At 44.3% G+C, this 19,250-nt stretch overlaps 1 protein-coding gene across 1 annotated transcript; it reads right to left on the minus strand.

The window, feature by feature from the left end:
• Positions 1-17,747: 17,747 nt before the first annotated feature.
• LOC131266072 (integumentary mucin A.1-like) lies at positions 17,748-18,870 on the minus strand. Its single transcript, XM_058268425.1, has 3 exons — positions 18,822-18,870; positions 17,946-18,749; positions 17,748-17,881 (listed from the first exon to the last, which is right to left on the minus strand). Exons 1-3 carry the CDS (start codon positions 18,868-18,870, stop codon positions 17,748-17,750), a joined length of 987 nt encoding a protein of 328 aa, XP_058124408.1.
• Positions 18,871-19,250: the final 380 nt, after the last annotated feature.

The following is a 19,250-nucleotide window of genomic DNA, read 5'->3' on the forward strand; positions in this document are numbered from 1 at the left end:
CGTTTATTTAGAAAGTGTTGTCATAATTCCTTAATAACAGTTTTAAAAATAGAATCGATTTTATGTCAAGAAAGGATAAAACCGTTTAAAACTATTATTCTTTTTATGCAATGCCATTCGTCACGTGCGAACGAGATTTTCCGTTATTCATTCGACCTCGAGGTTACGTCGACATGGGCATTCCAGGAAAATCGTGTTACCATTTCCTTCCACCTCAACCGTTCATACAGCAGAAAACGACACGGACCTTCCTAATAACCGCCAATCGATCAGCAGTTCGAAATGAAATGAAAAAAAAACTAGTCCAACGGTTTACAAATACCAACTGTTACATAGTCCGTGTCAGTCGTTCCAGAATCAATGATGGGCATTCGTTTACAGCATTCAACAACCGCATCTACCGTTTGCATTCTCGTCTTGGAAATGTCTGCACAGTGTCCAAGCGATCGACAGCAACACCTCGCCGGGCACGACAATATTTATTGATCGCAAACCAGGATCTTGCTCTCTCTGTTCAAATGTCCTTCGAAAGACCCGAAGCAAGACCTTCGCTGAACAGCGAACTTTAAACCCCGTATCCATTCCAATATCCTTCAGAACGCGGTTACGCCGGAGGGGTAATAAATATTAATTTTCGATTGAACTTATCAAAAAGAGCGAACGCCGATCGACCGATCGGCGGGCGAGGGAAGGTGACATTTTATAGCACCGTGAGCATGTGTGTGCTTGGGTGATTTTCACTATTCTGACCGGCAGCCCCGGCCATCGCTTCAAGGCGTTACCGGCGATCGGTCATTATCTTTAATGAGCCGCGCAAAAGGTAACCCCGGACCACCTCCGAAGGTGGAAAATTAGCCCCGTTTTGATTGTCGTGCGTGATGCGCCCTTCGGTTTTCCCGCCGCAAAACCCCTTGCTAGCCCCTTGACACTTGAACTCTTGACACACCGATGGGTATTCTTCTGCCTCTGCACCTGATAGTGATGGTGACGATGCTGCACTCAGCTTTCCAGAATGCATGCGTGTCGGGCGCGATGCAGTTTCGCCATTGTTGGCCCGCAAGACACCAGCGTTTAATGAGCGCGAGTATGCGAACTCGGTAATTAGGTATGCTTTGTTGTGTTATTACGGGATGAGAGACTATGCTCCGTGTTCGACGATTTTGTACAAATTACCCCCATCGCCCGTGCCGGGATTGATAAAGCAACTGAGTTAATGATGCGCAAGTTGTTGCTTGTCAATCGCAATGGCATACGCCTCGGGAGCAAATGGGAAATCATTGTGCGTTCATTGTGCCCTTTAGTAAAACAATCAGTGTCATTGATTTAGTCAAAATATTCTGTAATGTTTTATTTACCCTATAACCTTATTCTTGTTTCCTTTTGTTTTATTCTTATTATTCTTTTTAGAGAATATATTAAGTTCGTCAACAATCATTAACAGAAATGTTTAGTGAATTTATAATTACATGTAAATATTATGAAACTAGTATAGAACTTGTAAGTGCTTTGTTAGCTCTGTAAAAAAAACAAGATCACACGTATAGAAAAACTAGTAATAAAACAATGAAAACAAAAAAATCAAGATTGTATAGATTGGAACAAACAAATTTAGTAACACTAATCCTCCATTGTAACACCAAATTCTGTTTTAAAATCAATAACCGTGATCAAAAAAGGTGATGTTACATACTCAAAAATAGGATGCATTATTTTTCAATGAAACGGTGAATAAAATTTATGTCAACTGGGATAAAGTATGACTTCAACCATCCAACCAATCATTCGCTCTCGGAAAAAAACAGATAACATATCACTCATTTGTCAAATGTAACTTGTTTACCAAAATTACCCTATAAGGTTGGTCTTTAATGGCAAGTGATTAAATACACATTCATGGAATGGACGAGCTTGTACGCAAAAGTCACCCACCAGTAGCTCAAAGCATAGCTTTAGGACGATGCAATAAAACACTAATTTTACCTATTTACGACCATGACAATATAGTTTCGTAGCATTAAAGGAGACCTTCTTTCTTCTGCCTTCGCTTCGGAGAATACTTGTGAAAGGCTTCCGCATACCGCGCGAGGGCAAGAAGTACAACACGCGGTGATGCACTTGTTGCACCAGAAGCAAAGAGTGGCGAAGAGAATGCAGAGGTAGAGAAAGGTAGGATAAACTGCCTACCGTTGACTTTTCTCATACTTGGTAAGCTGAATTTTTCGCAACGTATAGCAAAAGCTTTTCCCGCTACGATTTGTTCACCGTGCGTCTTTCGATCGCTTCTTCTCGCTCTTCTCGTTTCGGTGGTGAAAGATTTATGCTCTCATGGACTACACATTCAGTACGCGTACGATATGATGAATGTACGCAGAAGCGGTAGCAGAAACGATGAATGCAACCGGGAGTTAGTGTTTGACGAACAACGTTTTCAAAACGACAAGATAGTAAAATGGGTTCCCTTCTTTAACTCGCATTACGCCATTCTTTTCTTTGGAAAGGTGGACGAGTATAATTAATTTAACGTACAAATTGGGTTCTGATTTATGAACGAACCATAAATCGATCAAGTTTACAGCATCCATCCCTCAGTTTGTACTATTTGTTAAAATATCGACAGGATGGACAGGAAGTCGATCGAATGTTGTCTTTAAAACAACTCATAATAAATGGATAGTAGGGTGCACCGGTTTCCATTTCAATGTATGTTTCCTAAGCTATACACAAACAACGTACAGTTTAATCAACACAGATGAATGAATGCAACCCTTTCGTAGCCCCTTTTCGAACGTCCTATTCACTCCGACGCGCTCTGCTTTACATTCCTGACGCATTTCGTTACATTTTCCGCGACGCGAGTGCAATATTTCCTGCAAACCTCCCTCGTGCAGCGATTGAATGCGATTTTGCAGAATCACCTGCGCATGATTTACGACCGAGGAATACTCAATATCGGCCAGTCATGTACGAGCAGCGCGTGCAGTGCACTTAACACATTGGATGCAGCACCAGGCATGTCTTTTCGCTCGCGGAAATCTCATTGGAAAGCTATTTTGTTTCGGCATGCAAAACATGACGAGCTGGTGCTTTGAAGGGGTGAAAATGATTCACGATGCAGTGCGGCTAGGCACCGACACCAATGGAGGACCTTTCGTGTGTAAGGGAGACTGTGGTCCTAGGTCGAACGTTTGCTGCGTGAAGGATGCGAAGGCGCGTTGTATGCAGAATTAATTGTGCCGCGGCGAGAAATGAAATTGCGCAATTCCGTCGTGGCGGGTTATTTGTCTAGAAACGGGAAGCATAACTCCAGATGATTTATAGCCACTTGAAGTGCTCTTAAACTTTCCTCAAGAAGCTCAATAGAAACAGCTTCAGTTGGAAACTAACCTACAGAACAATATGTTTACTCGTATTTTTTACCGCTGCTACTCGCCGTAGATGATTATCGAGCTTCCTAAATCTTTCCACTAGCTCAACAGCAGCAAGTGCAGATCGTTCACGTGCAGTTAATCAGATAATAAACATCCATCGGCCACGGTGCGCACCTGCAACTCATATTTTACTGCCGGCTAACAATTTGATGGCGCTTCGGAATTACTCCCGCTCGCTATCGCTAACGTTTCATCTCCCATCGGCAGAACTGTCCGGTGGTGTTTTTCTATCAACCCCATTCAGATGGCACTTGTCTAGCGTCTCCTAGCGCGTCGGTTGGCTCTAGGCGCGTGTTTTTTGTGCTGCGCAATTTTCTTCGTCGTTCACATAAATACCCCTCTTGGGAGTTCGGCTGCTGCTGCGCCTTATCCAACTGATCGGTCGCTACTTAATAAGTGCTCACCGTTCGCAACCACACAAAGAGAGGGCGGGCTTAGGGTAGTGCAGTATCGATCGCGTGACGGTCGATAAAACATGCAGCAAGATCGATCTCGGAGATGATGCGGAATTATGATGCGAGTGATGCGTCCGGATGATTCATGGCTGATGAGTGGTTCTTTATGGTGCAGGTTAAGTGGCGTGTCATGTATTCGATCATGTGCCCGGGTGGTATTGGATTACCATCATTCCTTCCCCCTTACCCCGCCGGCTAGAGATAATTGATTATCCTTGCGCCCTGATGATTGGTTGCGACGTGAAGCTGCTCAATAAAATTTTATTGATACTTATTATCAAGGGCTTGTTCTTCCCAGGGGATGGTTGATGCCATACGCAGCAGGTCATAAAAGTGCAGCCTTAAAATAGAGTTTTAATTTTTTTTAAATGAGCAAATAATTAAGGCAGTTTTGCAAAATAATATTTTAAAGAGTTGAAGGTTCAATTATATTTAACGAGTTTAGGCACTTATAAAACTAAAATCTCACACTAAACAACCAGTGTAGGATGTGAAAAGAAATAAATTTTCATTTAAATAGGTAATGAAAGATGAAACATCTTAAGTATGCTTTATTCTGTCCAACTTGGTCTGTTTTCAAAAACCCGAAATCACGACGTAGAGAAATAAAGGTGTTATAACCAACTCCCAAGCCATTCACTAAACCAGTTAACAACACTTAAATGAACCCTTTCGACGGAAGTTACGTTACTCCTCGGGATGCACGGTGCATTTGGCTTGCAACAAAACAAATCATGACGATTAAGAATGTAGCCGTTCGGCATTCCCATTAGAAGGTACATTTTCTATCATTTCCACCGGTTCGTGTGAAAAATAGATCCTATTGATGCTGTGGGTTTGCTGGTTGATAGAGTCTTTCTCTCGACTAATGAGTTTCACTTGCCGCGAGTGCGAGACGGCGTTGTTGGCTGGTGCTCCGATTTGTATTGTAGCAGTTTGCCTGATCGGACCACCCGTTACGAGCGGCTCGAGTTCCTTTCCCCCTGGCGAAGAGCTCGCAGGACAGCACGCATCGAAACGAGGTGCCGAGAAATGGACGGCCGGGTCGGGTCAACATACATTTTCGTTTAGAAAGATTAATAGCTGCACTAATCTGCTGCACTTCCTCCGTGTGAAGGGTGTTAGACTAGAGACGGCTTTCTGCATAAAAGCATAACACATGCGTCTGTGAAGCGTTTGCGTTGCTGCACCGGCACTGGCCACCCTTAACGAGTCCCGGAGTGTTTTATGCTACATCATTGCAGTCCGGTGAATGTCGCTTATTAAAAGATGATTTGTATCTACTTAACTTTGGCCTCCTAGCTAAGCGATCGGTGGATGCTTTTCCGTCCGAAGCTCTGGCACTCGGAGGTCTATTGGTTACGCTTGAAAATGAGGCGCGTAATGCAAACACGTGCCAAGAACAATGAACGCTGGAGGGGAAACCGGTGAGGCTGGTCGGGAGGGTTGACCTTTCTCCCGATGGAGTGTTAGAGTTAGGAGATCACATTACAAGCTGGAAAGTATGTTACGTGACGGAAAGGACGACGGCGAAAGCTGATTGACTCGGTTAAGGCGAACGGAAAAATTATTTCCAGATGATACAGACTGCTTTAAAAAGGCTACCCTACCCAGGGCAAACTTTGTTTAACAATTTTAAAACGTTGCGTACCAAGCGTTTTAGCACAATTTTTAGTACAATTTTTCAAATTACAATTTGTTCATAATATTTGTTAAACCGATTGTTTTCGAATGCCAAGCAAAAACTTAGCTTCCCAAAAATTTATATAAAATATTACAATAATTTTTATGTTGCATTTTCTTTTATTTATGGGTCAAAAACTTATTTCTACTAAAACTGCTGTCACCCATATTTGGGTGACGCGGTACGGAACGTGTTAATATAATAAATTATGAACAAAAAATCCAGCATTCATTTTTGTACGAGGGTCATTTTGATAATGTTGCTCACTACATTGTATTTTTCAATGGCATTGTATACACTTTATCGTGCAAATGTTCAATTTATATGTTTTAATCACGTGAATCGTATGAAGAAAACGCTTCAAAATAAACTGAATGAATCTTATTTTATTGAATTCAAAAGTGAAAGGCAACCACAAAAGAAATGCGCATCCATTTAACAATAAGTTTGGTTTTAACATTTTTCACCAACAGATTGCGAAGGTCTTTTATAATTATTTATCTCCTCGACTGGTTCCTCTTCCATTGTGATCCTTATTAAACCGAAAAGATACCACACCCTCCCGAAAACTATTTTTTTTCTCCAGTGCACCAACTTTCCTTTCCATTTCAGTAGGATGTGCTCGTTGCACATTTTCTCTCCCACGGAAATCAATTTCGCACATCATAAGGATGGGCTTTCCAGGACACCATCGTAAGACCTGCGTAATGAAAAATACACTCTTTCCCGCAGGTAGTTTTCAAGGTTTTTCGTCGGTTTCCTTTTTGCACCTTACCAATTGTGTCCCTCTCGGGAAGGAAAAGTGATGGCGCGAAAGGAAAGTGAAAGGGAACCGTACGCTTTTGTAAAAGGCGAAACATGGAAGTGCAAGTGCAATTGTTGTTGCATCTCGGGCGTCGCGCTGCGAAAACAGACCCAATTGTCAATTACAACCATCCGTCCAGCTTCCCTCGGTGCAGTCATTTCCGATGGAGCCCCATTTTCCCGCGGAAGGAAGCTCCCAAGGAGGAGTGGATATTAGTGGTGCCTTTGCAGTAGACAAAGGTGCTTTTGCTGGCAAGCCCTTGTTTTGGCCAGAAAGTAACAGTTTTTTTCCTCAACCGAAGGTGTAGGCAGTTTTTTGGAACACACACAATGCCAGCCATCGCTCTTCTCTTCTGAGTTCGGCTCGGTGGGCAGCCAATGTTGTTAAACACATTTCACCCGGGGTGGTCACTTCGTCTTTTCGGGGGGCCTTTGGGATCGATGTACAATGCTCGGTATCGTTGCCCAACCATAATACTGGCGCGCATGTGTGTATGCCGTGGAAGGATAAAAGATACAAAATCGGGTGAACATGTTGAACATATCTTATTTTTGGGCTTTTCGCGTCGCTTCAGATACGCAGAGCGAAGAAACTGGAGTAGATGTTTTGTTCATGTATTCCGTTGATATTACGACACGATTGAACGCGGGTCTCGGGAGGGCTGTTTTGGGGGGCTGGTGATGGACATTGGCGATTAAGGAATGGCTGTGAAAAGCAACCGAAACACCGAATGCTCACCTCGGGTAACGAGGCATAATTTACGACCAGGAAGACCTTGGACGGGAATTGGTAACGCATGAAGGTAATGGGTGTAGTTAGTGGCTTTCATTTGAAAGTAAACGTTTCTTTCGGTTCACGTTTGATCTGTCTACCTTTCTTTTATGTTTGTTTCGTATCAATTAATATCTTGCTTCATTAAATTTAATATTGCACACAACATAAACATTGTGTTTCAAACGAACTTGTTCGGCAGTAAATGTTCGACGGAATGCTTCCTGAAATAAAAATCCTCAACACCACTGCACCTGCTTCCTGATCCTATCCAAGCAAAGTGCAATATCGATCGATTCCATTTGATCGCCAAACGATAAAACTGACGTTGGTAAAAGTTAGCGACAAGAAATAAATCGATTACGCCAATCGCACCTCGTGGGCACCGGCTAAGTGTTGACTATTGCTTGTGTTTTGTCCTTCCTTTCTCACTCACTCACTCTCCCTGCCGAGCTGTCTGCCAGATAGCAATCAAACACGGGGTGGCCAAGACAAACAAACTTCGATCCGAAAGGAAACGATTCCCCGAGGAAAGAAAGAGCTTGCTTTCCCGTCGACCCTTTCTCGTGATCGTCTTGCGCGGACCGTAGTGCTTCCTGGGCGATCGCCATCATCAACCGCGGGGTTGGCGGTTTGACTGCAATATTGCATTGTAATTGCAACGACTCTGTTATAGTTACAAGCCCCGAGTGGATGGCGGAATTATGGTATTAGATTCTCGGGACCAGCGGAACCATACTTTATCGAACGGTTTCGAAACACTCAAGGGTTTCGTTCGCTATCTCCCTTCGGCCGGCGAGCCACCGAAAGACCGTTTAAATTCATTACCATAATCGAAACGTTAGGCTCACGCGAATGTCAAGATCTGGTCGCTTGTGGTTGCTTGTGGTTGGCTCTTCGTCTGGTTGTTGTTTTTGCTCGTATCCCCCCGAACGTCAGAAACGATTTATGCTGGCGCATGGAACGATGGTTTCATTTACTCGTCCGTTTCGTTTCCGTACGGTCCACTCGATCGTGCCCGGATCGTGCAGGATTCAAATCGTACGGGCTCAATCCGTTTTTATTGCTTCTATTACTACTACTACTACTACTTTCCGAGCAAAATTTCCGTGTGCCTCAACCGACGATGATCAGTTTCTCTGTGGTTGCATGCAAAAAGGAAACGAAAGGGACGCGCAAAAACCGTTTGCCCGTGTTTGCGCCCGTTTGACGACCGGTCAATTTTTTCCCTCCTCCGCACAGATTATGGGCTCTTTTCTTTGCTCTTTGGCGAAGGAAAAAGAAATATCCCGAAGCTAACCACATCCCCCACGCGATCAAAAAGTCACCTTCCGCCAGAATGAAGTGTGTGGACGCGAGGAGGAAAGGTTGAAGATATTAGAGCACTAATATCAGCTTACCGGGGATGCAAGTGACTTATTGTTTCAATTCCTGTACGGTGCGGGGGTGGGAAATCAATTTTTCCACCGGGCGTTTTCGCTGCGCCGGAAAGCTGTTATTGACTTTGACACTTCCGCTTCCCGATTGAAGCGACTGAACGGATCGAAAGGGAAGGCGGGCTAAGGTGAACAGCGGGTGATGCGGATGGATGTGCAGCACCTTTGATGCAGTGGACAGGCCGGTTAATTGGATTCAACTTAAAACATACCGACAGAAGGTCTCAATCAAACGTGTGGCTGATGGTGTTTGAGGTTAGTAAACGAAACGTGGGCAGTTTCTAATGGTAGCATTTTTCGCAAATGGAGTTCGGCGGCGGAAAAGTTCATTGCTAATGAAATGTGAAAGTAAGTGCCGAGTTCCTGACGGGCACTAATCGGAACGTTATGCTTGCCATGCTATTAATTTCCACATTTTTTGAAAACAGAGTTGGTCGAGAGGGAGGTCATTTAAAAGAATTTTTAGTTTTACCTTACTTAAGCAATTCCTTCCATTTCTTAAAAATATCATTGAATGTATTTTTCAGTCGATATAAAAAAGTCCGATCGAATGAGTTTTCTTCAAATAATTGATCGAAAATCGAAATGGTTTAAAGAAACACGAAAGAAGGCTAATATCGACTCAAAAGGATAATATCGTCCCAAACCGCACATCACGAAAATCGAATCAATTAAATACGTTGTTTTTAAAATTTGCTTTGCACTTTCCAATCTCAGTCTTTCGGTGCAATTACTGGATATCCTCTTGCTACGAAAACGATCCACGGCATGTATACATTCGTTGAAAAATATCCTTTTTGTATTATTTTGTTCGGCGTCGTTCAACTACTTACAGTTTTCGTTCATTTTTTGCCCTCACGAAGTTACCCGCGATGACTTAATTAAGCTGACAGATGTCCGTACTTATCGAAATCGATGGCAGATTTATGAAATCACCAGGCGATATTTCGTTTAATTACCTGAAAGGGGAAAGACGAGAGAGGAGAAAAAACAAATTAACTTAATGTTCTCGTAATTTTACGTGTTGTTCGTTGCGAGAAGATTGGTTAAGAAATTCATACTGCCATAGTAAAGTCGCCAGAATTAACGTGCTTAAATTTGAACCAATTTATGATGCTGGTTTCATCGCAGGTTTATGATTAAATGAAACACATGCTTCTTACGTGATAGATTATACGTCTTTCGTGCGTGTCATTTGTGATCGCGTTTTTTTGTTTGCTCAACATGGCAGCTTTTGTAGCGGAGATGTTTCATCACCTGACAAAGTCACATTATGTTCGCAGCAAACCAGCATCAGCGTTGGATTGTTTTCTATACAGGGGTTTTTGACGACGTTCATCACGCTACCACCTTTGCTAACGAGCTGCCCCAGAAGGCCGGAAGTTTGGCCGTGTTTTACTTTCACCCAGTTAATCACTTCGGATCATTTACTACCGGCATCATTCGACAGATTCGTCGGCTTGCTTGGAATGCCGTAAAAATTTCCATTCGAAAATTCCAACGGGCTTTTTGGTTTTGCTCCATCTCCATCCTTTTAACCGGCGGGTTAGTTGAGGTTAATATTCGATAACGCACGGTTTCTTGTTCGTTTTCTGACAGCCCGCCCGGTGTGCCATTTGCAGCGAGAATGATTAATGATGCTCCATGCTTGCGGATGACAGGCGTGGAGCTCATTTCGCCTTTGCCGAGTCGAAGATGTGACCCTCGTGATCCTTGTGTCGTGTGCCTGTGTTGATACGCTTTTCGACGGGAGCAGTGCAACTTCTTCTAGAAACACTTCATCTGCACAACGCTCGCTCGGAAGCATTCCCGGTAACAATAGGTCGACGCGGGCGACAGTTTTCAACAGTGGAAAATCAAAACACAAATCCATCACCGAAACGACAATCCCGAACGAAGCAACCGATGAAAGAATGGTCTGCTTGGGAAGGGGAGCATTGTGTTGATTATGTTGCTTCTGGCGTGGGGGATTTTTAGCGAAGAATTGTTTAGCGAAGGTCTGCTAGATCTTCAAACAGTTTGAAGCCAATTTTACGGCCATTGTGCGGTGTTTCGCTATGGGAAACTTGCACTGTCAAGCATTGGGATGAAGTTTTATTTCAAAACATGACGCCGGTGAGAGAGACAAAACAGAGGTCTGGTGATCGTAGCTGTCGTGTTTTTTGGGTTGCTTGTGGGAAGGGCGAATCTAAGAATAGCAGATAATGATAACATTGGGACGCGATGTGGAATTGATAACATTTTTTGGATAGTTTTAATACTTTTTTATAAACGTTTAATTTCACAAACGCAAAATTTCAAACGTTGTTATTTCTCATCTTAATAATCTCCTCAGCATGTTACAATAGTTTCTGTCAAAGTAATGGTTTATTGCAACCCACATTAATCATATTTCATTTTATTTTCACATTGTGATTTTTCACATATGTCTTCGCCGCCTCCAACCCGGTATATGCCTCGCTCCTATTGTTTTAGACAATTCCCATAACTTGGTTACCTCGCAAGCATCCGCAAGTATTGCATAATTAAACTCGTTTTGTTCAAACCCGGTACCGTTTTAAGTTTTGCGTGGGTTGCAGAAAGACTTCAACACGCGACCAAGCGACGAACCCGCGGCTTTGCCGGTTTCACCGATCAATCACTGCCGTCGTCGGACGGTTCTTTCTAGTTTGCCGGGAAGGTTACCAAAGTAGATCGTCTGGTGAGCAACGCTAAAATGAAATCCATTTCATCCCCAGTGACTTAGTGATCTCGAAAAAGGTACTTATACTTCATTCCATGTGTTTCAGCGAGACACAATCCATGCGCCTGCCTTCCATAATACTCTCTGACGCTGTCAGCTGTCAACGCGTTGTGCGCGTATATGTGTGTATGTCTTTTGCTGGATACTGCGCAGTCTTTAATTAAATATTCACTGCGCTCAAACGGGCGCAAACACCCTCGATGGGTACGGATGAAAGTAAGAAAGTGTCACCGGGAAATAAATCGGTTCGAGGATCGAGCGGTTGAAAAATCAGACTTTTTTGGAAAAGGTTAGGTACCCATGCTGGTGAACTCAAGTCATAAGTCTTCTAAAAGGTTGTTATTAGTTTTGGGTATTGCTAGCTTTTAGCACCGACGAGGCATCGTCCCGTTTTCAGGTCTTTTTGGTTGGTCGACTCGCACTTTTCAAGGATTTACCTGGACACCAAAAAACCTGTTTGCTCGAAGCAGTCTCTTAGTACCTGAACGGTCGACTCCAACGACCGCTTTGCTCCAGTTTGCAAGCTCGGTTTCCCTTTCTGCCGCCGAAGCTTAATATTCATTGATAGCTACCCAGCTGGTGCCAAGGTGGATTACCACCCATTCCGCAATGTCACCAGTCAAACACCGGTTTCCTCGTTTTTCCATCCCTTCGGTCTAAAATTCGGGCTGTACAAAGTCACGTTATGCAATGCGCACTCCAGCAACCGAACGACAACCGGCAACGTATGAACGAAACAGTGCTCGAGAGGAGATAAATTATGAACGGAAAAGCGGAGCAGCGTCCAACCCGTTGCACCACTTCTCCGCCACCTTCGGCGGAGGGCCCACGAGTGGCAACCTGCTCCCAGAAATGTTGGCCAGTAGGTAAGTAGTGTTTGCCACGCCGTCGCAGGTCGAGCGGCCTGAAGAAAATAAATAAAGTAAGAAAAAAAGGCAGCACCAGGGTGACACACCGAGGGGGAACGAGAAATAGAGCTGTCCTATCCACCCCTGCGGTGTGCTAATGTAAAACTTGTCGCACCGCGGAACCGCGGCCCATATGTAGGTTCGACCGGTGAAAAGGAGGAAAACTTGCGCTCCCCGAAAAAAGGGAAAGAAAGAAGTAACATAAGACAAGCATGTTTTTCTTGGGGCGAGTCGTGCCACCGTGGCCTGTGAGCACCGTTTGTCGCCGGGGACGCGGGTTTTGTTACGTTCGAAGTCTCGCTCGCGTCTCGGAAGCTCGCGAATGCGAGTGAAAAATGAAAATGAAGGAAAACATGTAGTCGCGGCTGTTTAGCAACGGGCTCCGAGTGACAACTAAGGAGCGAAGGATGGAAAGGGTGGCAGAAGGTGACGAAAAATTGCGATAAATTGCGAACGGTCGCCGCCAGATAAAGACCCAGCAGTAGGTTTGTACCGAAGAGAGTTAGTAAATCTGGCGCCTTCTGTGGAACAGGAGGGGGAAAGGGAAGTTAATCCATTTAATTTTAAATTAAAAAATATCAAAAGAAGTGTTTTGTGTTAAATTAATGACACATCTCAATTAGAATGGTAGCAATTTTAATATTTTTTGAATGCCCTAAATGTAGTGACATTGTTAAATTTTACAAAAAATCACACACTACTACCCCGAGTAAATGGTTTGAACATTAGAAACATTAAAAACATAGTATTGATAAAGAACTTTAATTTTAATTGAATTCTATTATGGTTAGACATTTTTACTTTATCGCTGGATTTATGACTTTCACAAACAACAAATTGATCATCACTTGTTATGAATATTAATCTATAAACACATGCCAATAACGTGCCGTTTCTCATGCTCTATTATTCACATAACCGTATCTAATCATCCATGAAATGATCTACCATCAAATGTCTTAATCGATCTGGGCGCGCTTTCCGAAAAGCCACCGCTCGCGAGAGGCTTAACAGGGAAAATGACTAGATAAATAAAAGAAACAAACACACCTCCCTCACCTCACAGCACTGAATATGCAGCGTATGTAAATTATACTGACGCTTCATTTATCTACCTACCGATCATCGCCCGACCACGGGGACCTTCCTAAAAAGTGTCGAAGAAGATCGGGTGGGAAAAAAGACACCACGGCACAGACTATCATCACATCTTCCTCCAGCTGGCGATCCGATGCAGCACCGACGATCGCGATGGGTGGGAATGAGCCTTTATTTTTTCGAGAGAGATGAGATACGCCGAAAAAGAAGCCGCCATCTCGGACACCGAGACCTCACCTCTCTGTGGTGGCGCTTTTATGGTGACTGTTTGCGCATGTTTACGCTTGTGCATATTAAATCGCCACAACTCGGAACGGAGCGGCACGCGAGCCTTTATCGTCCGTCGGGTTGAAGATGTTCCTCATCGTGTGAATCTTTAACCACGTGTTTTTCTTCTTCTGTTTGGTCTCCCCTTCTCCACCTCTCGAGACGTCTTGCCGGCCGAGTGGCGGTGGAGAGTGTTTGTTTTGGGTCGTCGTGTTTTTGGTGGTTGACAATCTTGTTTCGGCTATTTTTATTTATTTTACACTGACAGTGACATAAATGTTTGTCACCGTCAGCAGTGTTTGCTTTTTTCTCCTTTATGGTCGCTTGCTGGTCGAGGTGGAATAGTTTATCTTCTTCTCATTTGAGGTTCATTTGTCACGCGATTAGGTGGAAGCGGAAACGATACGGATTTAATGAGGTATTTAAGAGCTTCCGAGTGGCATTTGCAATGTTTATGACGTGCGATCGAGCGCCGAAGCACAACCTTCATTGAATAGTGGTAGTGATAATGAGCGAATATTAATATATCCAATTTGAAATTATAAAAACATATGTAGAATCAAATGAAAATATGATAAAACACATATTGTTCAGATCAAAATAATCTTTTAAAATTCCCGTTGAATTTTACTTTAAATCACTTGTAATAATAGCATAAAAAAGGTTAAAATGATTTGTTTAGCCAAAGCTTCCTCTCATTTGTTGTTTTTGATAAATTACCTGAACGAAAACATTAGTGCATATATTAAGTAGCATGTCGGATTACATTCGCCCGAGCAAAGGTAAACTTACGGTGACAAATTGCACGTGGAAGGAACCCTCGCGAGGGAGAGAAGGAAACCGTAATAATAATCTCCACTCTGCCAAACGGTTTAGCGTGCTCGTGGTCGAAAAGGGAGTCGGATATATTTTATGTACCACCAGCAGAAACGTTCACCACTGACACATATTTTGAACATTGGCCACACGAATCACTGAAAACGACCGCTAACTCACAAAATGGAGTAGCGAATGTGAAAGAGGGATGGAGAAAAAAATAGTTAAACCATGATAATACTACTAATAACATCATCGGAGCAGTGGACAGTAAACAAAAATATAAACACCGTAAGGTCCAAACGAAACCTGCTCCAAGAAGCAAAAGAAACATGTAAATCTCGCACTCCGGCGGTTTCTGCTTTTATGAAAGGGGTCTCTTTATGCACGGGAGAAATATGAACACCGTTGGTGGTAATTTCTTTTGCCTCCCTTACGTAACTCCCACACAAGACGACGGGTAAGAAGTCGTCCATTTTGCGCCAATAATTGGAGCCCAAGACCGGGCTTGGGTTGCGGAACGGTGCTAGATGGGACGGTGCGCGCTAGGAGATAGATATGTGTATTTATTTTTGCAAATCACCCCATCCTTCCCCTCGCCCTTTCAGCTGAAAAGCCCTTTCTTTTCTTGCCAGGAAAGTTCACCGCCATCAATGGGCCTCAAGGGTGCACCGAAACAATGGCATTCTTTGAAAGTAAGTTAATTTTTACGCGATAGTTTTCTTCTGAGCCTGTCCGTTTTGTTAATCGGTTTGCGCGGGTCACGTTGGTTCCCCGTAGAGTCTCTCGAAGGTGCCCGGATGGACGGCTGGCACGCGGTCCAATCCACTTCATGCGGCCAGCAGCGGTTTGTTTGTTGGCCATTTTTGTATTTCTTTTTTGGTTCACGATTCGGAGTTGTGAAAATAACGGTGTTATAGTTTTCGGCCTTCACCGGTGAGATCCATGGATGCATGTTGTGGTCCAAAGGAGATTTGATCCGTTTGCCTGTTTTGCGTTGAACTTAAAATTAATTAAATTTGTTTGTTTATATAAAACGTAACACAACTAAAATATATCTTTCATTCTTAACGATATTTATGAACTAGTTAATATGTAAGTATACGATCTTAAACTGTTTTAAATTAAAGAGTTTAATTGTAAGTGCATTCCAATGATGTATTTTCTAGTATACTCGTATAAAACCAACTATTTATAACCAGTATATTTAAAACAATTAGCTAAAACTAGTGTTTTGGGTAGCGTAGGTGTAGATGGAATTCTTTCTTAAAAATATTGTTGATGCTTACTATATATTTTTCCAAAGCTTCAGTTGACAGTATTTTGTAATTAAATTAAAATTTATAAAACAACAATTACGACATTCAACTTTGTCAATGAGGTTAAATGTTAACTAATTTTTTAAATCCTTTAATGCTTCACGGAGACTGGATGTAACCCTCAAAAGGGTATAATACATTTTTAACGACAAACAATTGTGTAAATACATCAATTTAACCGAAAGGTATAAATGAAGTATAAATGAAAAATTGTTGTACTGTTACTGTAATGTTTCACTAAACTTCATAACGAAGCAATTTACTACAGAACATTTTAGGAGAGACGAATAACTCAAACAATCTTACCAACTCCAACGGCGGAGTGGAATGCAACAAATTCCTTTTTTCCCACCGCAGAAACGCACGACCGCGAAAGAAAGTGAAAGCATTGCAACGATGCACCATTTTCCTTCGCCAACCACTCTTTCCAGGTCACCCTCCTTCGTCGCCCAATCTTTCTTTCTTCCTCGAAACGAAAAACAAACCAAACCTGGCGCATGATTCCGTGATTCTGGAGCGCAGAATACTTTCCTTCTGCACTGGGGCGCATCGGAGGGGCAGAAGAAATTGCAATTTATTGTTATGCAAATCGTACGAGCGCATTCGCACCGGGTCACACCGCGGGAGTTCCTCGGTTCCCTGCGCATTCCTCACACGACCGACCCGCACGACCACGGTCCGAAGCGGGCACGTCGATCGCAATCGATAGCCAGGGCGATCGTGGACGCCGCGAGCTGCGAAAAGCGAAAAGAAACAAGAAACGTCTCCCTCGGTTCCGTCGTGGCGTTCGCGACCGTGTCATAAAGCATCACACATGACCATAAATAAAGTTGCGTCGGTGGGGTACCGGTAGGGTGTTGGGGCACTGTGACCGTGTGTGAGTGTGTCGCGTGAAGCTGCGAAAGCATGGCACGAAACGAGAGCAACTGGCTGGCCGATGTGAACCCGGGGGCCCGCACGACATCAAATTAATCAGATCGTTTATTGCGTAATATGTTGGCGATGGAAAGAAAGCGCGGTGGAGCGGTAGCGGGCCTTGGGGGGCGGGGAATGGGAGGTCTGAAATTACGGGATGCATTAGGGAAGCTAACTGGTTTCCTTCGGGGCAAGTGCAGCAGCGCTGAGCCGGGGAGCTGGGCCTGAGGCTGGGCAAAATCCCTTAAGAGGCGTTACAAATATGGCGATGGGAATAAATCTCAGTCTCCCAGCGAAGTTTTGGTCACCAGAGCTTCCGATGGAGGATTAGACGGGCAGAAAGGAGAGATGTGACCATTCTACGAAAGAACGTCAATCGTCAATCATGTTTTGCGTGGAATTGAAGAACCATAAGTGTCGCTGTAAGAGGCACAAGAAGATGGAGCAGATTGAACCCACGGTCCTGTGTGTCGCGTCCCATCGAGTAGTTCAACTTCGGGATATATGAAATAGTTGAACTCAGGATTGAAATTTGCATTGGAAAATATACAATCAACAACGAACGACTCCTATATACGTGATGCCTCATGAGGATGGGGATGTCTCCATTGTTGAAATAAATATCAAAACAAAGTATGACATCTTTGAAACAATCATGGTCAGGCATAAACGATCGGTAGGTATTGACCTACCTTACATGAGTCAAAACACACGCAACATGTTCATTATCGTTGATTTACATCAATTCGTCATCGTTCGGTCCGGGAATCATCCAATCGTATCACAATTGTCTTTCAAATATCTTTCGCCGAAGGTTCCCGTATCGCTGGCGCCAACGCCAAAATTGAACGAACACAACGACCCGTTGTTCGGTGCTTATCTTACATTTCGATTTATTTAAAACCAATTGTGGTGGGGATGAGTTGGTGCGGATGCAAGCTTCTTGGAACATCTAGGCTGTCAATTGCCTATCTGAAACCTTCGCAATGTTTGATTGATAGGCCTACGGTCGAAACTACCATATGAGCTGCCGCTAGCGTGTTTTTGTAGATAAAGTGCGTGATGGTAAGAACGTTGGTCTTAGACCGCAGCCTCTTCGCCCTTATCGGTTACAGAGCTGCCAGGAGCACAGCGAGCATTGCTCGTACGTTTGGCCACCGTTGACACGCTCGCAGGTATCTCCGAGCGCCTGCAGCCGTTTGGTGCAGCCTCTGCTGATCACTCGCCGGTTGCTCACTAAAAATGAAGGTTAGGTTAACTGATTCATTGCACAAGTCGACAATCGATTGCTGACCCTTACCATATCGCTCGGTCGTGAAGCACACATAGACCGGAAGTGGCAGCTGACGTGGCGAGCGGATTTCGTCCTCAAACTCGTCCATCATGGCGGACTTGGCGGCGCGCGCGGCCATCGCGAAAATCGACGTTGAGCGAGCGCTCGAGCAGGGACAGCATCCTGGTGGACAGTAAGGTTCGGTGGTAGGCGCTGGAGTAGAGGTGGTCGGATAGGGAGACGTTGGGAGCGTCGGTGGAGGTTGTGTTGGGGTTGTCGGAGTTGGTGGTGCACAGGTTGGGCAGGTTGTTTCAGGGGTCGTAGTGGTCGGAATGGGAGTGGTAGGGACCGGGGTGGAAGTAGTGGGTATAGGAGTTGTAGGGAGAGTCGGAGCACACGTGGGACACGTGGTGTCGGGGGTGGAGGTGGTCGGAATGGGAGTGGTAAGGACTGGGGTGGAAGTAGTGGGTATAGGAGTTGTAGGGAGTGTCGGGGCACACGTGGGACACGTTGTGTCGGGTGTGGACGTGGTCGGTTGCGGGGTTGTAGGGAGCGTTGGCGCACACGTTGGGCACGTGGTGTCCGGTGTCGCTGTAGTCGGCTCAGGAGTGGTCGGTAGTGTCGGCTCTGGAGCGCATGTTGGACACGTGGTTTCTGGCGTGGAAGTAGTCCATTCAGGAGTCGAAGGAGGCGTTAGCTCTGGGGCGCATGTCGGGCACGTGGTATCCGTGGGTGGGGGAGCAGTTGTGTAGTCTATGTCACCACACACCACCGGAATTTCCTGCTGGAACTCACAGTCCTCGCACTGATAACACACTAGCTGCAGATTTGCTGCAACAAATGAGACGGCACCTTAGAGGCAAAAGTTCACCGAATTTAAGACTATCACCAATGCACTTTTACCTGTCTGAAGGCACAGCCCCAGGAACAAGACGAACACTATTCTACTCATCTTCTGAGTGGAAAGATGCGTGTTATCCCAATCGCCGTAGAGCACAAACTGTAACTGTGGACTCGAAGAGATGCTCACTAATGTCTTCACATCCGGCAGACAATCGGTTTATAGTTACAATGTCGACGAGACGCTTATCTCGCCAGCAGATAGGGTTGCGCAAGAAAGACACCGATCAATTGTCGATTGCCTCATTTGAATGTAGGTAAATGATAGATAAGCACCGAAGGGAGATTTCATTTCAGGTGAGTGAGTCTGAGTTCGTTGAATTCGGGCACGTACTCCTATGCAAATAGATTCCCCGACTCGTGAGTAAGTCAAACGGGGATTTTCGGAAGATGTTTTGATTGCCAATGGAGGTTGATAATGGGACTCGCTTT

Source organism: Anopheles coustani, chromosome 2 (genome assembly GCF_943734705.1).
Source record: "Anopheles coustani chromosome 2, idAnoCousDA_361_x.2, whole genome shotgun sequence".
NCBI classification, from domain to species: domain Eukaryota; kingdom Metazoa; phylum Arthropoda; class Insecta; order Diptera; family Culicidae; genus Anopheles; species Anopheles coustani.